Raw genomic sequence first — 21489 nt, forward strand, 5'->3', positions numbered from 1 at the left:
GATACGATATACGGTATATCTAATCGTTATTTTCATCCATACGCTAGACGTAGATGGTACAAGGTACAAGTGTCTCTACGACACTTCTCATGCTCATAAGGGGAATTAAAATAAAATTTCGATATTTTTGTTCGACGGATATATTTATATTTACACGGGAGTACATATGGGAGTACATCGTAGATGCAAGCGTGAATGCAGAAGAATGCGTGATTTTGTTCGATAAGTAGATACAAACTCTCTACTTTACATATTATATAGTGTTTTTTATTTCGTTACTTATTTTTCATTATTCGCGATGCGAATCAACCGTTGTTAAGGTAAATTACGCGAAACAAATATTTCACGATGAAGTTTAGGCTCGGTGAAATTTCGATCAAAAGATTGATTATTTCCTCTCTTTCTATCTGTCAACGACGAGAATCCGTAAAGAAATTTCAGCGGTAAATTCTCGAACTTACCAATTAAGCAAAATCGATTGATCGAATGGTTGAATCGTTGACAAATCGTAAATCACGGACAAATAATATAAAAAAAAAAAAAAAAAGAAAAATACGAAGAACGCGGAATACAAATGCACACGTAGTTGCAAATCACGCGTAGTTTGAAAACGAGAGATAACGTGATCCCGTCTCCCCCGAAATAACTGCAGCGCACGCGTTCGTACAGACGAGAAATAAGAAGGAGGCCAAAGCTAGCGACTTTGCATTCACGATTCTGCAGAGGAAGAGGTAGTTCACTCTTGGCCAAGTTCACGGCTAACCAGTCGTACCAACTCGTGCTCGTACACGTGTACGTATACACGCACACTCATTTCTCTCCCAGGCAAGAAACGCGTTCCGCAAAATCACGCACCCCCATCTCCCTAATAAAATTCCGAAAAACTTCGAACGATGCCCTTTCCTAACCTATTTCTATAAAGAAATACATCCCTCGTAAATTATATCCCACAACATTCACCTTTTCCTAAAACCTATCTTCTATTTTCGTCGAATTCGTCGAAATAAAAGATATATTTTCGTTTCGAAAAAGTTTCGAGAATGCGGAGTAATTTTTTCGAGTGATTAACGATGTAAAAGAGATAGAGTCTCCTCTTGGGATTCGCGCAACTAGGCAAACGTTCTCTTCTCGTCTCGTCCCGGTCTCGCGTTGCGTTGCGCAGCACAGGCTGCGCAACTTCAGTCTCGCTCTCTACCGTCTATACATCCTGGAATGCGGTTGTTCCACTCTACAATACACGCTATGCACGCCAACTCCGTTACGCATACGCGCACACGGTCGAATCGCGCGCGCAACAATGACTTGCTACGATCGTGCAGTCGTGAGAAATGAAACGATCGATAAAGGAAAAACTTTTGAATGGAATAAACTGGACGGAGGAGATGTCGGTATCGATATTCGGGCGGTTAGCATCGAAATATAGGCCGACGTCACGGAAGAAGGCTGCTTCGTACCGGCCGAGTTTTGTTGAACTCGTCCTCGATGTCTCGAAGATCCGGGGGATCTGCGAACCCGTTGTCCTCGTATCGTGCGCATCCTGGCGATCTGGGAGGATGCATCGCGTGTATGCTGGATGCAGATCGATTTGCGATTCAACGACAAATATTCTTACAAATATTTCAACGGATTCGGAACTAAACAAATCGTACCTGGTACATCTGGAGGGGCTGGTCTCCAAGGGTTCCTCGTATCTACGTGAAATCATGGTAAAGTCGCGATGGGCCGCTACCATTTTCTGCAATCGCGAGATGATCTCGTAATCGGGGGTGCAGATCGGTTCCGACAATAATTTCGTCACGGACACTCGGAAGCTTTGCAACTGGAAACCAAGGAAAAATTGGCAAGGGAATTAAGAGGGCGCAACATGTGGCGACAAATCGATCGAGAACGTACTTGGGATTCCCTTTTCGTAACTTCGGAAAGATTCTGTTTAACCTGCGCCAACTCGTCCCTTAACAATTGCAACGAGTGATCGCTGATTGATCTCTCTTGTTCGGCGGTCTCGGTGGTGCTTCTCATTTGTTCCTTCAACATGCTCAATTTTCTCGAGTATCGCGTCCTCAGCATCTCGCTCTCCACCAATCGTTTCTGCAGCTCATCGATCTTTCGACTTCGTTCCAAGGCGGCTATCTGTGTTATAGTTTCGCGGAAATAAAGGAATAAATAAAGAAAGAAAGAAAAGAAAGGGAAAAAACGCTTATCACTCGTACTTTGTAATCGGCGGCTTCCGTCAATTGCGCGCTCAACTCCCGATTTCTCGATCTTTCCTCCAGTATTTGCGCCTGCAAACGATCCGTTTGCTTCGACAACTTCTTCGCTCTGAAAGACGAACCGACGATCGGTAAATAGACAGATAGATAAATGTCGGAGAAGAATGCCACGTTGAATATCGAAAGGAATGAACGTACCGTAGGCACGCTTCGTCCCTTTCATTTTGAAGCAACGATCTCATCTTAACGCTTTCCTCTTGAAGCGACAACTTTCTGCGAAGAAGATCCAAGTGAAGATCCCTGCGCTGTAATTGTTCTCGAAGCGTTCTCACGCGGCGTTGCAGTTGATAGACCACTGACGTCTGACAAGGAGGAGAGAGAGAGAGAAGGAGAGATAGCGAAACGCAATAAACGAGAGAAATAACGAGTGACGATAAAAGTGTTTCGCGAAACTACTAGAAACTAGGTTGGACACGCATGCGCGTGTGTTTCGAGCGTTCGATGAAAACACAAAATTTGCCGAGATATTGGAAAATTCAAGGCACTGAAGTTGCCTCTTACTTCTTTCACGGAAGGAACAAGCTCGTGGAAGGATCGCTCGCGCCGAATCCTCGGCAAGGTGGCGTTGTGGTCGCGGCGCGAGTACTGGACCGAGCGGGGGGAAACGTGGTCGCGGCGCGGAAACAAGCACAAACACACAGAGAGAGAGACAACACATTAGAAAATGTTTGGATCCGAACGAGTCGTTGTAATGAACCGTTCGCACGTGAGCGATCGCCCCGTCTCGCTATATATACCTTGTCCACCAACTTGTCGCCCTCCAATCTGGCCAGTTGCTCGGCTCGTACCAAAAGCGATTCCGTTTGAAGATCGATACCCATCTCCTCGGAGATCTCGTCCATTTGCATCGCTTTCCCTAACCGGTCCAAAAACGTGACGAACTGGAACGTGGCCCCATGAGGAGGGATGAGAGGGGGAATATCGCGAAGAAATATCGATCGATCTAATCGATACTTACAGTTTGCTTGTCCCTGCGCGAACGTTCCCTAGCCAGCTCGCAATCGGTCAACTCGGCCTCCATCTTTCGAACCTTGCCCTCCAATTCCGATCGTTCCAGCTCCGTGTTTCGCATTTTCGCCACTGTCGCCTCGATCAGCTCGCTCTGTCGGCTCGTCGATTCCGTGGCAGTGTTTACCTTGTCGCGAAGATTTTGAACAGTCTGGGGAGAAGAGAGAAAGAGAGAGGCGTGATGATCGTTAAAGGAGAAGAGGGGAGGAAAATTTTCTCTCTTTCTTTCTCGAAAAGAAAGAAGAAGAAGAAGAAAAGAAGAGAGAAAGGGAAATAAAGAATAGGGAAATGAGGAAGAAGTACAAGAGCCTGATCTTTGTTCTCGGCCAAGATCTCCTTAATGCGATCCTTGATGGCGTTTTCGTGCGACTCGACGAATCTGTTCGGCCCGCTCACCAACACCGCCAACGATTCCAAAAAGTGTCGCAACTCGGTTTGCAATCGTTGACACTTTTCTTCTCGCTGCATCAAATCTTCTGTGAACGAGAAGAGATAAACGAAGAAGAAAAAAAGAAGAAGAAGAAGGAAATCTCGTTTCGCGTTGTATACAATCTAATCTCCTTTGCGCTCCAACAACTCCACGCGATTTCACAAATTGAAACTTTTATATTTTAATATTCTACGTATCTTTACGTATATAAAGAAAGAAAATTTGTCGAATATTAAATATTGTTGTCACGTTACAAAACTTACAATCCCAATAACGTGCTCTCACATTCACCGTCTACTATTCCTATTTTTCATCTTCTCTTACTGCATCTCTATTTTTCTTCCCATCGTCAATTTCTTAACGAATAATTTCGTTATTCAATAATCGTGGTTACACGCTTACAAAAACTCAAAAATTTTGAAAATAATATTTCTAACGGCAAAAATGTAGTTCGACCACGGTGATCAATAAAAGAAATCTAACCATTCGATAATACATTATTCCACACTTTACACGTAAAGAGAGTTTAGAAATCTATTCTGTGAAGCGATATTTTAAAAAAAATCGAATCGAATAAATATCGTCGCCGCATAGAATCGAGCGGTGCCCGAGACTCACAATTGAAGTTATCGAAGTATTAAACGGAGTGGTGCCTGCACCATTGGAGCGCAAAGTTAAAAGGAACAGGATGCTCACCTCGTAGCTGGCCGATCAACGCCTCCTGACTCGATATATTCCCGCTCGCCGTGCTTATGCTTCTGTTCGCGCTCATCAACTTATCCCTCAACTCGTTCAATTCCCTCTCCGCGACCCTGTATCGCATCTCGAGGCATTCCTTGTCCTTTTCCAAACCAACCAACCAACATCATCAACATTAACAATCCGAAAATCCTTCCCCTCCCGTTTATTTATTCGCGTACCTGTTTGAAACGATCCAAATCGACCGACTGCGAGGACATCTGGCGTTGTAGCTGCTCCTTCTCGGCCACTGCGCGATCCAAAGCGTCCCTGCACCCCCTGAACTCGACCTCGACAGCGGCCAGCTGCGCCTCCACGCCCGTGTTCCTCGCCCGAAGGCGGCCCGCCTCCTGCACCAACTCCTCCACCTTGTGACTCACCATCTCGGGACTTGGATGCACGGATTCACGATACTCCACGCTCAACGCGCTCGCCAATTTCCTCGCGAACTCCTTGTATATATAGACGCACGAATATACGTACGTTCGAGCATATATCGATAGATCAATCAATTTCTATCTAGGGAAATTCTAGGGAATTTCGAAAACCTGAAAACCGGTACGCGCCCGCTCCTTCGACTCCCTCTCCTCCGACGCCTCCTGCTCCAATTGCCGTATCCTCTTCTCGCATTCCCGAACCTTTTCCTCGTGGTACTTCAAGTCTCGTTGCAACCCTTGCAACGTGATCTCGCTCCTCCCTTGCGCCGCGTAAAGACTCCTCTCCCGCTCCTCTGATTCCTGAAATCAGTTTTTTTCTCTCTCTCTCTCTCTCTCTCTTTTTTTCTTCGATTCGAAACAGGGAAAACAGGGAAAACCTGTCGTATGTCGCCTACATTTTATTATCGTACATATATTTGAATTGGTATAATGTGATTACATTCTAGAGACTTTTGTTGCCTTGGTTGGGTTCTTAAATATAAACACGAGTGCAAAAGGTTAATTTCGGACAGTCAGAGCAATTGTTCGCGTACGTGCGAAAAGCGTGATTGCCTGTATATATATATATATATAGGTGAGAATAATCTTTGTACCAGTGATTCTCAACCCCCTTTTTTTCGCCACGGTTCAATAAATTTTGAAAATTTGGGGGCGCGCTAACAATAAGGATGAATTGAAAGAATTTTATTTGGTTTATCGATCGATGCGCCTAGTAATATATTTTGTAAAATTAGCATATGTATTCGCCAGGATTTTTTTTTTCTAATTTTATAAGAAATTCGAAAAATTTAAATTGTGCCACACCACAATTCTATATCCTGTAAAATGTTCGATTCAAATAAATCGAATAATTATTTGGATTGAATGTAGTGTCAATTGATAAAGAAATGTAAAAAAAAATACAAAATAATTTTCATTTCGAGCGGCACAGTATTTGAGAACCACTGCTCTATATTACTAGTTTGAGAAGAATGGAATATCGATAGGTTCTCGATTCTCGAGAAATTCTTCGAAATTGTTCGTGGTGACGTTGAAAAAGAGTAGGTATAGAGATAGAAAGGGAATGAAAATGTCTAAATTTTTTTAAGTGAAATTTTTAAATATGGTGAATAACGTTGTTAATGGAATCGAGAATTTAAAAAAAAAGGGGGCAACCTGTACGCGTTTTTTTAAACTCGAAACTATGGCGTTCTGCCTGGCCGCTTGCTCGCGAAGTTGATCAGCCTCCAGTTGCAGTTCCACAACTCGTTGATCCCGGGATCTCGCGAGATTCTTCGTCTCTTGGAGCTGAAGCAGAGTTGAAGGTGTTGAAGGTAAACCCATCGATTGGAAAAAAAGTAAGAGCAAAAGTTAAAAATTTCGAGCAAAGTTACTTTTTCAAGGGATTCACAGTTTATTAAAATTAACGCTCGAATAAAACGTTTATTCGATGTTACGATTCGTCTGTTACGTATCGATACAACCTTTGCCACGCTCCAATTATTGTTGTTACGTTTGTTACGACGTAATAAAATTATTACGAAGCGAGTTTATTCGTTAACTTCGATCGTTAAATTTTCTCCCATCGCCGAGATCGTACGAGGCGAATCCATTTATCCATTTACCTCAGACATCAGTCTGTCCCGTTTATATTCGAGGGCTGCTATCTCGCTCCTCAATGTGGTCGTTAGATCGTGGGTCATCGCTTCTTCCTTGAACGATTCACACATTCAAGACACATTTCGATTAAAAATATTTCCTACAATTAAGTGCAAGTCGTGACAAGCGTGTTAAAAAAGTAAGCACATTTTTTTAACGTGTATTTACCAATTTTCAATATTGCATCGTTACAAATAAAATTCCGTCGATTTTATTTGTACGAGCTCGCTTATCGATCGATATCCTATTCACGTCCTGCCATCTGTACACTCTAATCTTGCGTGATTATTCGACAGATCCGGAAAGATGTTAATTCTCCATAACGAAAACTCAAAAAGAAAATTCAAAACTTCGTTTAAATTCTATCCATCAAAAAAATGCGCTTATTTCGATAATCTCTTTCGTAAAAACTTTTTCTCTTACGTTCGTTTAAACATGTATTTATTATCACGCCTTCCCGTGACTTTCAACGCGATTCTATTCTAGTTTATCGATTATCGATATATATGGTGATTAAAAGTGAAGAGAAATTAATTAAAAAAAAAAAAAGCCGATTTTGCATTTGGCGCGCGTAGACGCGAAAGGAGCCGAGGGTGAACGAGGGTAGACGAGGGAGAGGGCGACTGATAAAGGCGACAGGTAGAATCGATTCTATGCCAACGCTATGGCAACCGAGCCAACCCTTGTTCCAACGCGCCAGTCAATACGTTTAAGAAACGCGACACGAATAGTGTTATGTAGGTACATATCGAGCAGGCACATTGACAACGAAAAGAAAAACGTGAAATTCGAAGTGTATTTCTCTATTTTATCGAATCGTGCGTCGACGAGCGGGACGAGTTCAATTAAAATTCGTTATATCCGAAAGGAATAAACGTCAAAATTCACGAAAATTCATCTTCCTTCTCGCTGGAAGATCGTATACGAAAAAAAGAAAAAAAGAATCTCTCTAGAACACACAATTTTTCCGTTTGCTCGCTAGGTAAATCGTCGATCGAGAGGTGGTAAAATAAAATTGGCAAATCTTATCTTCTTTCTCCATCTCCATTTCCTCTGTAGAGATTCGTGCATTAATCGCAAAGTGGACGCCGAAATAGTAAAATAATAGAATAGAAAGCAATGCGGTGCGTGTAGCGATTCGATGATAGATAAAAAATAAAGAAAAAAAGTGCATCTGTTGTGAGACGGATAAGACCTTTCGGGGCGATGATATACAAAGCGTTTCGAATATCTGCAGATCCTCTTCGGTAGTCTCCTTTCCTTCTTTCGTCGTCTCTTTCGTTTCTTCCTCGCTTGACATCTTTTTTCAACTTTCTTTCTCTCTCTCTCTCTCTCTCTCTCTTTCTCTCTCTATCTCTTTATCTCTATCGCTCTTTCTCTCTCTCTGAAATGCTTTCACCTTGAACACTGTACACCTAAGCGTTCGTTCCACGATTTCGCGCGAGCGTTTTAAAAAAATGTCCCTTTCTTCATTGACATTGTTATTCAAATTTCTTTAATACGAACGGAACGTTCGAGAATGAGTGAAAACGTTTCCAACCGAAGACGAAGCGTCGATGCGCAACAAACCACGCTGTTTAGCATCCCCCTCGCGCGCGAACCTCGCAAGACAATCGAATTTCATCGATCCATGGGAACGAACGAACCTTCGCTCTTCTCCAATTTTTATCAAATCAAATATGATACATTTCAATTAGTGTTATTATTTTTTCCCTCCCTTCGTGCGCGATACGTATGTATGCGTTTATATCATCATCAGCCGAATAGTAATTTTCATCAATTGAATGAAATTTCGAAAATATTTAAATGTTACGTTTAACGAAACATTTGACAGATTTTATATTTCTTTACATTACTTGGAAAATTGATTTATCTTGTGATTCCCATAATCGATAAGATCTATAAAATTTCTTATAAACATGTAATTATAATTGATTCACCTTGTGATAAAGTTTATTACGGAAGAAAAAATCAATTTCTCTCTCTCTTTCTCTCTTGTAATCTGTTTCAACAATTTATCGAAATCATCGAAGCGATAACGGAATACGAGAATGCATTTTATATAAATAACAATCCATGTAATTCAACGATTCATTCAATAATATTTCTACAAAAATTTTAAAAATGTTATTTATCTATTTTTTCATTATATGCGTAATGTAATATTGTTGTAATATTAACGAATAAAGTATATAATTTAAAGTTTTCTTATAAACAATATTTATAATTAAGTAATGACGCCATATTTAAAAGGTTCATGATTATATTTTCACGACTGATTTTTATTACTTAGATTTAATTTTATAATTAACTTTTTATTATTTAGATTTAACTAATCTTTAGTCACTATTCAGGTATTAAAATTGAACAAAAGGATATAAAGTTTGTATCATAAATTTATAGCTATAATAACTTCATATCACAGCGGTAAATATGATCACGAATGTTTCATTTAGTCGATAAGGAAAATTTTATAACTAAAAAAAAAAAAAAATATATAAACTGCAAAAATATTTGCCGGTAAAATATTTTTGTGTTCATATTTATTCATTTTGCAACAATTATAGTTGATCTCGTGGTAAATATTATATTATATATTGTACGTTTCACTTTTATTTTAATATTATTATATATTTAAATTTTTATCTAGAAATCTGTAGATCCAGAAACCGTTGCGTCTCTACTCGGTAAATGAAAATTAAAATAATTGAATAATTATTTATTTATTATATATTTTCATTTATAATGATTTATATTTATTTATATTTAAACATAAAATAATAAAATATCTTTAAAAATTAATGAATATGATATAAATATTACACGAATATCAATTTTTATTCATTAAATGTTAGCACTATATCATACAATTTAAGAATACGATTTAAGAATACGCACTCTTTTACCATTTCTATCATTTTCTATGTTATCGATTTTCATTGTATCTGAAGTGCATAAATTTTGCAGAGCAAAGAGAGGAAATAGTGACAGGATGGAGATTGGATAAAAATATTTAAAAGTGCTATTTTCGGAATGCCGCAAATAAAATATGTGTATAAGGAATAAAAAAAAAGTGAGAAATATGAATATAATAGAATAAGAAATAGACTGCGCCGTCTCTTGAGAGTCGAAGAAATCTCTTCAGAGTCATCTTTTTAAAAGCGAACAAGAGATGGCACTAATTCTTAGTTCTAATTCCAAAATATTCTCTTAAAGAGAATGGATTTTTAATATTTAAGAGATGGCGCTAATGGCACATTTTCATCTTTTTCTCATTATATTCTATTCTCTACGTGTTTCATTTGCAACATTCTTGAAATGGTTTCTAATTTTATCGTATCTTTGTCTTTCTACATTTTACAGTTTCAAGAATAAAAATAAATTTTTTAACTATATAAAGATTTAATCGTGTATACAGTCAATTTTTTCATATTATTTATTGTATAATTTATAATTGCATTACGATTATTAGTTATATATATATATATAATACGATTATATATAAATTATATATCAAATAAGAATGATTTCCAAGTCTCACCGCATGGAGGTTACTGTGAATTGAAGATCTTAAAAAATATATGAATAAACAAAGAGAATAAATTATCTTTAAAAAATTATTTAAATATTATTCTAAAAGAAATAATATTTCTTCAATTATAACAATAATATAATCTTATCAATTATAACAATAATAAATATACAATAAATGATTGAACATATATTAAAATAGCAATATAAAAAGTAAGGGAATAATTGTAAAATAAATATTATGCAATAAATAAATCATACACTTGAATTAAAGCGTTTAATCGTCATAAATTTCAAATGGAATGATATCTGCATAGTAATTCAATATATCGAATTACAAATTGAAGAAAGGATATGACTGTTTAACAAACGAAACGACACAAATACGAACAATCAATTTCTTGAAATACTTGAATTATAAGAAATGTTTTTAGCTTTGAGATTTTGAGCGTTAAAGTTAAAATAAATATACTCATGGAAATGATACACAACAAATGATACAAACGCACGAATAAACGCACTTAGAAATACATAAAAATATATGTATGTATGAATTGATTATAATGATTTAATTACTTTCATTTATGACTGAATAAAAAGACATAGGAAATTTATATTTATTAATTATGTTTAAAATTTTACTAGATTCGCATAAAAGTCAATCAAATTAATAATTCGTTAGCATATATAAAAATTATTATTTTCGAAACCATTCTGTCTTCGAAACTCCAATCAATCAAATGATAATAACAAGTTTAAAACATTGTGTTAATTACTATATCTATAATTATATAAGCTTAAATAATCACAATACAATAATCTATCAATAAAAATTTTACGTAATTACATATTTCAATTGAAACACAACCTATAACCACAATTTTCGATCGTAAACTGATGGTATGCGCATCATGATGCGCATTGATTCGTCTCGCGATTTTTTGATTGAATTGTGCGGTTTCTTATTTCAAATCCGCGCGAAAATTAAAATATTTATTATCGTATAATAAATTTTAGGTGAGAATTCAAATTACGCGCAATCAAAAAATTAAACTTTATCATTTTTTCATTTTCATGTTGAAATTTTTCCCGCCTTTGAAATTATAACAGCAATTAGCTAATAATCTATATAAAAGAAAATAAAAATTTTCAAGTAAACATACAAATTATATAATTAAAATAAAATAATAATCGATTAAAATAGAAATAATAAAAATAATAATCAAGCAAAAATTTTATTGTAAAAAATACAATGTGACGTATTTGTTTTAACAATCAAATAAGAAAATAAGAAAAGAAAAATTTAACTGCAAAAGAATTAAAATAAAAAATTATGTGTATTAATGTATGAACAATAAAAAATTACTATGAAAATAAATATTGTACAAAATTTAAATAAATTAAATACTTCAAAAAAAAGTAACACATTAATTGTTTAAACATGACAATTATTGATATTATAATGATTTCGTATTGATAAATTATTGTGTAATGATTTTGATTCTCGAATTACAAATTAGAAGATTAGGAATACATTTCGATAATTCGATAAACTGAAACATGAACGCAGATTTTTAATTTTTTGAAAACTGAAAATTAATAAGGAATTTTTTCATCTTGAAAAAATACATAATAAATAATATAGATATAATATAGATAAAAGATAAAAATAAATATAATGTAATATATATTATATATATTGCAAATAGATATATTTAAAGATTAAAAAAAAAATTTTCAAATTTTTAATATAATCTAATATAAATTTCTGAAATAATTTAATTTTATGAAATAAATTAATTATAATTATAACTAATTATTATATATTCGTTTCAATTTCAGTAAAAGACATTTAAGCTATATTTTAAATATAGAATAAAAAAAATAAAATGTTACTTGATATATAAGAAAGTATCTTTTAATATTCTAATAATGATGAATTTTGATAAAACATTAATTTGAAAAAATAAAAATCAAGACTATGAAATAAGTATGTAAAATTAAAATTATAATTAAATATAATTAAACAGTAACTAAACTGAAATTCTGAATAATACATATTGGTAACCTCAAGTATAAATATAAAAAAGAAAAAAAAAAGCTCAAAAAAATAATTAATTTCATTATAATCTTAAAAAATAAACTATCATTCGTGTTAAAAAACATGTTGCTTATTATATTACTATATTCGTAAATAGCATAATGAAAAAGTAACAGCTTTTAACGCTACAATTATTTTTTATACTGAATGATAATATCATATATGGCAAAAAAATAATAAAGAAATCAGGTGATTAACATTTCTGTGACATGAAAAAATATTGCATATCACGTCTATTCTATACTTCATCTGTGGTTCAATATTCACTTATATCGATAAGTAAATTTTCAACAAGTGTGGCAGCCATTTTTAGTCAAATCTAATAAAATCATTATTTTTATCATATAATTTTTTGACATTTTAAGTTTTTATTGTGCTTGATTTGTAATTTATAAATAACATATGTTCCAATTAAAGGATATTAATGAAAATAAAATAATAAATAGTGTTAATCTAAAGTTAGATCGTAATCATTGTTTTAATTAAATAGAATATAATTTCTTGGAATTTAGATTTTTGTAAACAAAACAAAAATTTAAAAAATAGGTTGGATATACATATATTTTATTACATATTTTATCAATGATTCGTATCAAATTAATTTTTGACGTGATCTTTCTTTGTAACAATAGTCTGATAATGGGTAATGCTGGAAGTAATCAACCAGTTGGACATCACCACACAAGTAATACAAATAGAGAGCATCGTCATGTTAAAGAATATCCTCCGCCTTCACCAGGAAAGGAAGGCCAAGCTTTTGTTTTTGATAAAAAACCAAGCCAAAAATTAGTTTTCCAATCATCTCATGAAGAAGAAGAATCTTATTTTGCTAAAGTATTTTTAATTATATTTCATTACATTCAATAATGAAATTCAATATATTAAATAAAATATAAAAATAAAGAAAATTCTGCTTAAAGAATTTTTGTTATTTTTATTAATAATAGACTAACGCTCATCAAGATGGAGATGATTTTACTTCTCAACGTCCTCGTTCAAATACAGTATCTGAAGGTACTAAAGTAACAGATAGTAAAGTATTACCAACAGTTTTTAAATGGGAAGGAGGTGGTAAACAAGTTTATATCAGTGGAACTTTTACTGGATGGAAGACATTACCAATGGTTAAAAGTCATGGTGATTTTGTTACAATTATTGATTTGCCAGAAGGAGAACATCAATATAAGTTTTTTGTTGATGGTGAATGGAGACATGATCCAGATATTGTAAGAAATTATTTTATTAATCTTAAATGACATTAAAATATTTTTTGATTTGTATATGCTTTGGTTGAAACTTTTTATATTTGTTATATATTTTTTAGAAAATTGTTGATAATGGTATGGGTTCCAAAAATAATTTAGTATCTGTGAGGAAATCTGATTTTGAAGTTTTCCAAGCTCTTGCAAAAGATAGTGAAGGTGTTACAAGTAGTGCACAGACGGAATATGGACAAGAAATTCCTCCTCATAAACCTTGGGAGAAAGTTGCTGGTCCACCAATATTGCCACCACACTTACTTCAAGTTATCCTTAATAAAGATACTCCTTTATCTGTAAGTAAAAATACAAAAATATATTCTAATTTACTAAAGAATTTACTAATATACAAATTTTTATTAATGTCAATTTCAGTGTGAACCAACACTTTTACCAGAACCAAATCATGTTATGTTAAATCATTTGTATGCTTTAAGCATTAAAGACAGTGTAATGGTTTTGTCTGCGACACACCGTTATCGCAAAAAATATGTTACGACTTTATTATACAAACCAATTTAAGGATCTTAAATCATTCCTGAAGCAATCGGCTATTGTTAGTTACATCAAATCAATACATATTTTGTAGATAAGATAAAATATCGATATTCAAAATAATTATTGGAAAGTTGACAATGCATGAAGTTTGTTGTATATCAAATGTTATATAATGTAATTATTATTTATTAAAATTATTTTATATTAGATATATTGCATATAAAATTATTTTCATTAAATTCATATATTTTATTCTATAATAAGTTTTATTTACCTATATTCATTTTAAAATATTAATAATTTTTTTAAATCATATTATCAGTTATTTGTTTTGATATAGCATAAGGAGGTTCAGATCCTGTTTCAAGAAAATAAGTTCCAGTAACCGTTTTATCAACATATTCTCCCATCAATGTAGTTTTGGAGTAATTGCAATTTCCTTGCATATATTGATTCCATGTATCGCATTTACTTGCCACAAATCCAGTTTTAGAATTAATACTTTCGGTAAAATATATAGTCGCTCGAGTGTGACTACATGCCTCTATGCATAGAATCATAGTATTGTAAATAGAATAGTATTTATTACTAAATGTATAAATCATATACCTATATTACCTATTATTTCTGGAATACAGCAACAACCAGGTTGAATAGGTGTTCCTGCATTTGGATAGAAATCTATACTACCTAAAGGTTGTAGAAAGCCTAAGATTCCACCACAAGAATGAATAATATCGACAAATATCGCATCTGAAGGATCTAATCGAGTTTTATTGGATGTAAGTAAATGAAATCCAGGCAAAGCAGGATCTAAACCTGTTATTCTTCCTAAGTGACCAGAAGTTATTGAACTTCCTGTATTACCAGCTACATGTGCTCCAAGAGAATGCCCTTTTGTATAATAATAATCAAAATATAAAAAAACTATAATAATTATATTTTTAATTCAAATTAATAATATTGTATACCAAGAAAATGAATATTTTCAGTTTCAAGACCTGTTTCTGCAACTAAAAAATCGATAAATTCAGCAGCTGCTTTTCCTACCAGTTTTGTATTTTGCATTGGTCCAAGATAGAATGTGCTTGCAGCCAAAGGTTGCCAATCAACCATAATGATGTTGTAATCATTATGTTTTAAATATTCTATATAATTATAAAAAAATTATAAAATACGCATAGATTTAAATCACTTTTTCAAATCTTTATTATTATAATACCATCTTTCAAATTGGCGATATTAGTACTCATTGCACTCGATTTCCATCCATGCGTTATAAACTTCGTTTGTCGAGATGGATCAAAATTAGAATTTTGTAATCCTTTGGTATCGTCCGTATATAATTGAGTACCATTTTTAGAACCATATCTTGAAATATATTTATATTTCAAAAAAGATTTTAATATATTTTTATAAATATTTAAATTATAAATACCTAGTATAAAGGATAAAAGATATTTCTGATTCATCAAAAATGTCTCGTTCATCATTTTCTGCGTGTTTTAGCACTGCAACCTGCGGTTGATCATTTCCATCAGGCATAAAAATCCAATCTTGACCATATCCATCGTATCTTTGTTGCAAATCACTATTCCATGTTTGGGAAATCGTAAAATTAAATAGAAAAACTAATATCACTATAAAATATGTCAATAGATTTAATATAATCATTGTTTTAAAGACCACTATTTGGTATTAAAAAAATTAGAAACTTATAAACGATAAAAAATGTTCAATACGCAAATACTTATAAATCCTAGTTGTCTTACTTAGTTTCTTTACTTACGAAAATTTTAAAATAACCTTTTTATAAACCCTAACAATATCACATAAACATAAACAATCTCTTACATGGCCTAGTTTCCTTTATTTTATCTTTATTCCAATCTCGGATGTGCGGAAATACTATCAAGTGGTTGTTTAACAATGCCTTAAACATCATAATTGTATTCAAAAAAGTGTAGATTTTTACCTACTTATCTGTTGGATATGCTTAGTATTTTCATATTATCGCGTTGAAACAGTAACGCATATGCGATATTAAATAGAATTGTCGTTCTCCATACTGATAATCATTTTTAAATTGTTTTGTTCATTATTCAGGAAGCCATCCATTTCTTTTAAGATAAATAAAAAGCAAAAAGATTTCTTTCTTTACGAAATAAATTAAAGAAAAATATAAAATGATTTATACGAACGTAAAATATATTAACATAAATCGTTACAAAACACATTTTTTCTCACAATTAAATCACAATTGTAGACTTCGTATATTATAGTTCGCGATTTAACGTATATCACATACGTTTAAATTCAAAGATATTATCTCAATTAATTTTAAAGAGATTCAGATTTTTGTTTGTTATAGATTCAAATCTATATAATCAAATATTATGAATTTTAACCATATGTAATTATCAAAAAAACAGTTGATCTCTCGTGGTACCAGAAATTTTTTTTATCATTAAAGCTTTCTGAAAAAAATATATAATAAAATTATTTAGTTTTCCATTATTATAATATTGTCATAATAAAAGATATTTACTAGTTGGTATTGTAGTTTCTCCGAATTCTCCATCACCAAAACATCCTACCAATGGTATGTCTGGAAATAATTTTTTGAAAATAGACGACTCCACATTTCGTTCATTAAACATATTTTCTCCACGTTCACAACATGCAAACATAAAACCCATGGAATGTTTTTTTAAAGAAATATGACTCTTGAATAACTTTAATCTCTGTTCAACTAATTCTTTAGTTTTATAACTTTCATCCATAACTATAGACCATGAATCTATTGATCCAACTATAGTAATTCCAACACAAAATGCAAATTGAGCACAATCATCACTTGTAGGATTTTTTGAATTACACACATATAAATCCTTGACTACTCCTCCCCATACAGAAGGTTTAACTGTTTTGTTACTAAATGTAAAAAAGAAAAAAACAAGATTATCTTATAATAAATTATATATTAGATATTATTTAGAATTTTACCATAATTGTAATCCCCCTGCAGCTGTTTGTGCTAAAGCACGACCTCTTTGATTACAAAATAATAAAAGACATTTAGATCCATTAGTTCCATGTCTGCTAAGAGCTTTTTTCATTCGTCTATAATGTTGTACTTTATCTTTTGAAAATGCAACAATTGTGATTGTTACATCTGGTATTTCAGGTAAAAATGCACATACAATATTGTCTAAAGCACTTTCCATTTCTTTATTATTGATAAGTATACCAAATGTGGCAAGTGTTATTGCATCACAATTTTTTGGAAGTATTTTACAATGGCAATCTTAAAATCAAATATAATTGTTCATTAAATATTATATATATTTTATTAAAACTAATACATATATATTTATTTAAAACTATCCTAAAATATGAAAGAACTAAAATAAAATATAAATAATATACCTTGTTTACTATATAATCTACGTGGAGCTTTAAAAATTAATCCTAATGTTGGTTTGATTCTTAATTTTTCAGTAATTTGAATATTAAAGTATTCCACACCCATTTCTAAATTTTCTATAAAACAGATAGGACCTCCTCTTGTTCGTTTTTCATCATTTGCCACTTCTAACCAAGATCTAAAATGCAAAGCGCTATACATTAGCGTATTTTATGAATTGCGAGAATATTGATATTATAAAAATAATCTGATAAAATTTCGTAATATTTATTAAAAATTATTAAAAATTTAATAAATAAAGATATACTTTTGTCAAATGTTTATCTCTCGACTGGGTAGACTTCTACGATGAATAAACAATGAATTTTTCTTTCATTTAAGATATAAGAACTTTATATAAATAATGAACGTTTCCACACCTGCAAACCATTGAAGCGTTCGATAGTTCCATTCCATTCAAATATTTAAATACAATTCTTAAAACGTCATAGGTTAAGTACCGACTAGTATTAAGCTTTTTTCTTTCTTTCGAATTCGATGTACTACCATCATCTTCATAACTTCTTTTTGCTGGTAAGTTCTCCATTTATTTACACGTATAATGTAAAACGATTGTTTTTATTGCATAAACTTTTTCAAATACTCTAATGTCTTAAATCGTTATTTGTGCATTTAGTATTTACTATTTATCGTAATTACTTATGTCATGAACAAGTGAAATGGTTAGATTAGTATTTATTTGTATTTTTCGTTTTTATTGATAATCTGTTTTTAAAGATGAATTTAAAATACATATTATACAATAAAAAATAATAACAGTAATGTAATGAAAGATTATTATTTTAAAATAATTATTATGATTTTATTCTAAAAAACTTTAAGTTTTTATAATAGTCATAGAAACTCTACCAGAAACATTGAACTTTTATATAAAAAAAGAAATTACATGTATGTATTGGTGAATGCTATTGTATCATATCTAAATTATGATCATATATCAACGGTTATAAATAATATATATAAATATATTTCTAGTTAAACATTTAGTTTAACTAATATCTAATGGAAATCGAAAATAAAGCATCAATTTTATCAAATGATAGTGGCAATGTTTGCCGCGTTTGTCTTGCAACAAATCAAAATAACCAATGCATTTTCAATGCTAAACAAAGTAATTCTATAGATGAAAACACAATTGATTTATCTGAAAAACTTCGTTTGTGCAGTGGTGTAGAGGTCAGTTTAATTTCAATACTTTCTTTCTTTTTAAGTATTTTTCACTACATTTTTCAATATGTGTCTCTTTTAACAGATATTAGAAAATGATGGTTTACCTTCCACTATTTGCATGAAATGTATATTAAAAATTAATGATGCTCATGAATTAAGACAACAGTGTCAACAATCTGATATCCAATTAAGAGAATTATATGGTAAAGTGGAAAAAATATATAATATTAACTTGTGTAAAACTACAATAGTAAGTATATTTATCTTGTAAATAAAGAATAATGATTATAAAATTATCATTATTTTTTTTTATCAGGATCAATATTGTCAAACTGATTATTCTTTTACTTCTGATTTAATTAAAATTGAAACTGCAATGGGTTATAATCCTTATTCAATGATAATTGTTAATTCAGATGCTAAAAATATAAAAGATAATGAAATAATTAATGAATCAAAATATGTAGAAGATAAAGAATCTAGTAGCAATTTAAATAAACAAAGTGATTATATGAAATGTAAACAAACAGAATATGAAAAAAATATTATAGGAAGAGAAGTTTATCGAACAAAAAAAATGACAATGTTTAAAAGAGTAACATCTATGGAAAATTTAAAAAATTATAAAGAAAGACAAAGGCAGTATATAAAAAAGAATACAACTATTAAATGGGATACTGATTCAACAGATATTAAAAAAAAAGATTCTCAAAGTTCTCATATTTGTCCAAAATGCACAAGATGCTATTCTAGCAAAAGGTCTTTGGATAGACATATTTTGACTCATGACGAAAAAAGATTTACATGTGATAAATGTAACAAACATTTCTTTCATCTCGATAAATTGATACAGCATAGTAAATTGCATATGATTAAAGAAAAACCTAAACCAGTGTTATGTAAAATATGTAATAGAAATTTTAGAAAAACTGATACTATGGTGAGACATTTAAATGTTCATAAAAGAACTAATCCAAAAGAAGTTCTTTCCATTTTAAAGGAAATAAGAGATAAAAGAAAATTGGAAAATATTGAACCAGAAAAGAAAATTTTTGAAGCTGAAAGTAACAAAAATATAAAAGCAATAGAAGAAGAATTTATAACTGATGAAAATATTATTTTAAATATTCATAAAAAAAAGACATTAGAATCTAATGATAAAAAATCCAATTCAAATTTATCATCGGATATTAGTGCTGAAAATATTGATTCTTTCAATCATAAAACACTTTACCGATGTAATTATTGTACTAAACATTGTGCAAATGAAAAATCATTTCAAAAACACATACAAATTCATATTGAAAAAAAATTTATTTGCAATGTATGTAATATGAAATTTTTTCGCCAAGATAGATTAAATAGTCATAAAAATCGATATGGACATGATGAAAAGGCAGTATCATTAGAAACACAAAAACCATGCGATGATAAATCAGCAATTAAATTAATAAATAGTTGGATTAGAGAGGAACTTGATTCAGATAATGAAGAAAAAGGTTTCCCTTGTAAAATTTGTGGAAAATCATATGATACAAAAAAATCTTTGTTAAAACATCAATTGAGTATGCATAATGGAGGAGAAGAAAACTGTCTGACATGTGGTAAAATGTGTACTTGTGATGAGAAAATAAAAAATCAAGATAAACCAAATGAAAGATTAAAACCATTTCAATGTGATGAATGTAATAAATCTTTTGAGAAAGAAATTAAATTACAGAAACATATAAGAATTCACGAACGTGCTAAAGAACAGCAAGATGTAAATTTTAAACGATTTTTATGTCATATATGTAGCAAGACTTTCAGGCAAAATACAGGTCTCATGTTTCATATGAGAACACATACAGGCTATAAGCCTCATGTTTGCAAATATTGTGGAAGAGGATTCACATCAAATTCTAATTGTATTAATCATGAAAGAACTCATACTGGTGATAGACCATTTGTTTGTCATTTCTGTAGTGCTGCTTTTGCCAAATCATGTACACTTAAAGCACATATTACAACACATACTGGAGAAGCAAATTACCATTGTAAAACTTGTGGTAAATCATTCAGAAGATTAAAATATCTAAAAGAGCATAAGTTCACGCATACGGGAGAAAAACCATATGCTTGTAAAATTTGTGGTACAGCATATAGTCATTCTGGTAGTTTATTTGTACATGAGAAAAAATGTAAAGCACAATATAATAGCTATCAATCTAACCCAACACAAAGTATGCAAGCTTACTGTGAATCTGATATATCTTCACCAAGCGTGACTCCTATTATCACAGTATTACCACAAATGTATTTGAATAATACAAATTCCATGAATACACAAAACAGCAAAAACTATATTGATAATATTCAAAAAATAAATTCTCAGAATATTACCAATGTAAATACTGTTAACACATCAGATTTACATATTCATCCAAATTCTGATATTTCTGATGTTTCTTTAGCTGTTAAAAGTTTCGCTCTTATTGGACAAATGTTTCAATAATAAATCAACTATAATGGATGATTAAATTTTAAATTGAAATGTTTCTGTGATAAATATTCATTTTGCGAATAATATTTCAATTATTAAATCATATATATATGATTTAATAATTTAACAATATATATATATCATTGATGGAAAAAAAAAATTGCGAAATGTTCTTTTTGTATTTTTAAATAATATTGTTTATAGTATATTTTATATATTGTAATATATGGGAAATGGGTCTATTTTATTTTATAAGTTTTATTATTGTATATAAGATCCCAATTAGAGGATGAAAGATAGGTTATTAAATAAAAGGACAAAAGTTATTTCTTTTTTATCAAATATATAAGCTATTCCGTTTTCTAGTTTCCCTAATTTTCAATAATTAAAAATATTAATACTTCTTTACATTAAGACATAAATATGATTTAATTGTAAAA

The 21489-nt window shown here is 31.2% G+C and overlaps 5 protein-coding genes across 7 annotated transcripts; 2 read left to right on the forward strand and 3 right to left on the reverse strand.

Annotated features, from left to right (window-relative positions):
- Positions 1–124: 124 nt before the first annotated feature.
- Positions 125–8071, reverse strand: LOC100868071 (coiled-coil domain-containing protein 170). Of its 2 annotated transcripts, XM_031916239.2 has the most exons (15): positions 7717–8071; positions 6488–6574; positions 6039–6170; positions 4995–5183; positions 4629–4898; positions 4405–4549; positions 3582–3754; positions 3229–3429; positions 3008–3151; positions 2772–2855; positions 2409–2572; positions 2211–2319; positions 1894–2130; positions 1650–1819; positions 125–1569 (listed from the first exon to the last, which is right to left on the reverse strand). In XM_031916239.2, the coding sequence occupies exons 1-15, from the start codon at positions 7819–7821 to the stop codon at positions 1431–1433; spliced, it is 2349 nt and encodes a 782-aa protein (XP_031772099.1). In that variant the 5' UTR covers positions 7822–8071; the 3' UTR covers positions 125–1430. The 2 variants fall into 2 exon arrangements, with proteins under 2 accessions (XP_031772099.1, XP_031772102.1); XM_031916242.2 differs by lacking the exon at positions 2772–2855.
- Positions 8072–11873: 3802 nt separating this feature from the next.
- On the forward strand, positions 11874–14119 carry alc (5'-AMP-activated protein kinase subunit beta-1). 2 transcript variants are annotated; one of them, XM_086903797.1, is made up of 5 exons: positions 11874–12042; positions 12786–12987; positions 13101–13379; positions 13478–13708; positions 13788–14119. In XM_086903797.1, exons 2-5 carry the CDS (start codon positions 12793–12795, stop codon positions 13932–13934), a joined length of 852 nt encoding a protein of 283 aa, XP_086759923.1. In that variant the 5' UTR covers positions 11874–12042; positions 12786–12792; the 3' UTR covers positions 13935–14119. The 2 variants fall into 2 exon arrangements, with proteins under 2 accessions (XP_086759923.1, XP_086759922.1); XM_086903796.1 differs by lacking the exon at positions 11874–12042 and adding an exon at positions 12071–12342.
- Positions 13376–15727, reverse strand: LOC100868070 (pancreatic triacylglycerol lipase). Its single transcript, XM_012486676.3, has 6 exons — positions 15349–15727; positions 15133–15281; positions 14882–15058; positions 14529–14804; positions 14185–14454; positions 13376–13706 (listed from the first exon to the last, which is right to left on the reverse strand). Exons 1-5 carry the CDS (start codon positions 15582–15584, stop codon positions 14216–14218), a joined length of 1077 nt encoding a protein of 358 aa, XP_012342130.1. The 5' UTR covers positions 15585–15727; the 3' UTR covers positions 13376–13706; positions 14185–14215.
- Positions 15728–16100: 373 nt separating this feature from the next.
- On the reverse strand, positions 16101–18074 carry LOC100868192 (F-box only protein 22). Its single transcript, XM_086903794.1, has 5 exons — positions 17757–18074; positions 17340–17515; positions 16917–17217; positions 16459–16844; positions 16101–16387 (listed from the first exon to the last, which is right to left on the reverse strand). Exons 1-5 carry the CDS (start codon positions 17921–17923, stop codon positions 16314–16316), a joined length of 1104 nt encoding a protein of 367 aa, XP_086759920.1. The 5' UTR covers positions 17924–18074; the 3' UTR covers positions 16101–16313.
- LOC100868313 (uncharacterized) lies at positions 18070–21393 on the forward strand. The gene is made up of 4 exons (XM_086903790.1): positions 18070–18285; positions 18373–18573; positions 18650–18817; positions 18884–21393. Exons 2-4 carry the CDS (start codon positions 18400–18402, stop codon positions 21059–21061), a joined length of 2520 nt encoding a protein of 839 aa, XP_086759916.1. The 5' UTR covers positions 18070–18285; positions 18373–18399; the 3' UTR covers positions 21062–21393.
- The last annotated feature ends 96 nt before the right edge of the window (positions 21394–21489 follow it).

This window comes from Apis florea, unplaced genomic scaffold, assembly GCF_048593485.1.
Source record: "Apis florea isolate Af1SG1 unplaced genomic scaffold, ASM4859348v1 contig_2293_pilon, whole genome shotgun sequence".
Lineage (NCBI taxonomy): Eukaryota > Metazoa > Arthropoda > Insecta > Hymenoptera > Apidae > Apis > Apis florea.

Excerpts from the sequence above, each read along its gene's own strand:
- LOC100868192 (XM_086903794.1), bottom strand. The coding sequence starts at position 17,923 with ATGGAGAACTTACCAGCAAAAAGAAGTTATGAAGATGATGGTAGTACA. Across the intron at positions 17,516-17,756 it reads AACGCTTCAATGGTTTGCAG|ATCTTGGTTAGAAGTGGCAA; the intron begins GTGTGGAAACGT and ends TTTGCATTTTAG. Across the intron at positions 17,218-17,339 it reads TAGATTATATAGTAAACAAG|ATTGCCATTGTAAAATACTT; the intron begins GTATATTATTTA and ends TTTGATTTTAAG.
- LOC100868313 (XM_086903790.1), top strand. The coding sequence starts at position 18,400 with ATGGAAATCGAAAATAAAGCATCAATTTTATCAAATGATAGTGGCAAT. Across the intron at positions 18,574-18,649 it reads GTTTGTGCAGTGGTGTAGAG|ATATTAGAAAATGATGGTTT; the intron begins GTCAGTTTAATT and ends CTCTTTTAACAG. Across the intron at positions 18,818-18,883 it reads ACTTGTGTAAAACTACAATA|GATCAATATTGTCAAACTGA; the intron begins GTAAGTATATTT and ends TTTTTTTATCAG.
- LOC100868070 (XM_012486676.3), bottom strand. The coding sequence starts at position 15,584 with ATGATTATATTAAATCTATTGACATATTTTATAGTGATATTAGTTTTT. Across the intron at positions 15,059-15,132 it reads TATCGCCAATTTGAAAGATG|AATATTTAAAACATAATGAT; the intron begins GTATTATAATAA and ends ATAATTATATAG. Across the intron at positions 14,455-14,528 it reads CTGTATTCCAGAAATAATAG|AGGCATGTAGTCACACTCGA; the intron begins GTAATATAGGTA and ends TTCTATGCATAG.
- LOC100868071 (XM_031916239.2), bottom strand. The coding sequence starts at position 7,821 with ATGTCAAGCGAGGAAGAAACGAAAGAGACGACGAAAGAAGGAAAGGAG. Across the intron at positions 2,573-2,771 it reads TTGTTCCTTCCGTGAAAGAA|ACGTCAGTGGTCTATCAACT; the intron begins GTAAGAGGCAAC and ends CCTCCTTGTCAG. Across the intron at positions 1,570-1,649 it reads AGCCCCTCCAGATGTACCAG|CATACACGCGATGCATCCTC; the intron begins GTACGATTTGTT and ends ATCTGCATCCAG.
- alc (XM_086903797.1), top strand. The coding sequence starts at position 12,793 with ATGGGTAATGCTGGAAGTAATCAACCAGTTGGACATCACCACACAAGT. Across the intron at positions 12,988-13,100 it reads AAGAATCTTATTTTGCTAAA|ACTAACGCTCATCAAGATGG; the intron begins GTATTTTTAATT and ends TATTAATAATAG. Across the intron at positions 13,709-13,787 it reads ATAAAGATACTCCTTTATCT|TGTGAACCAACACTTTTACC; the intron begins GTAAGTAAAAAT and ends TGTCAATTTCAG.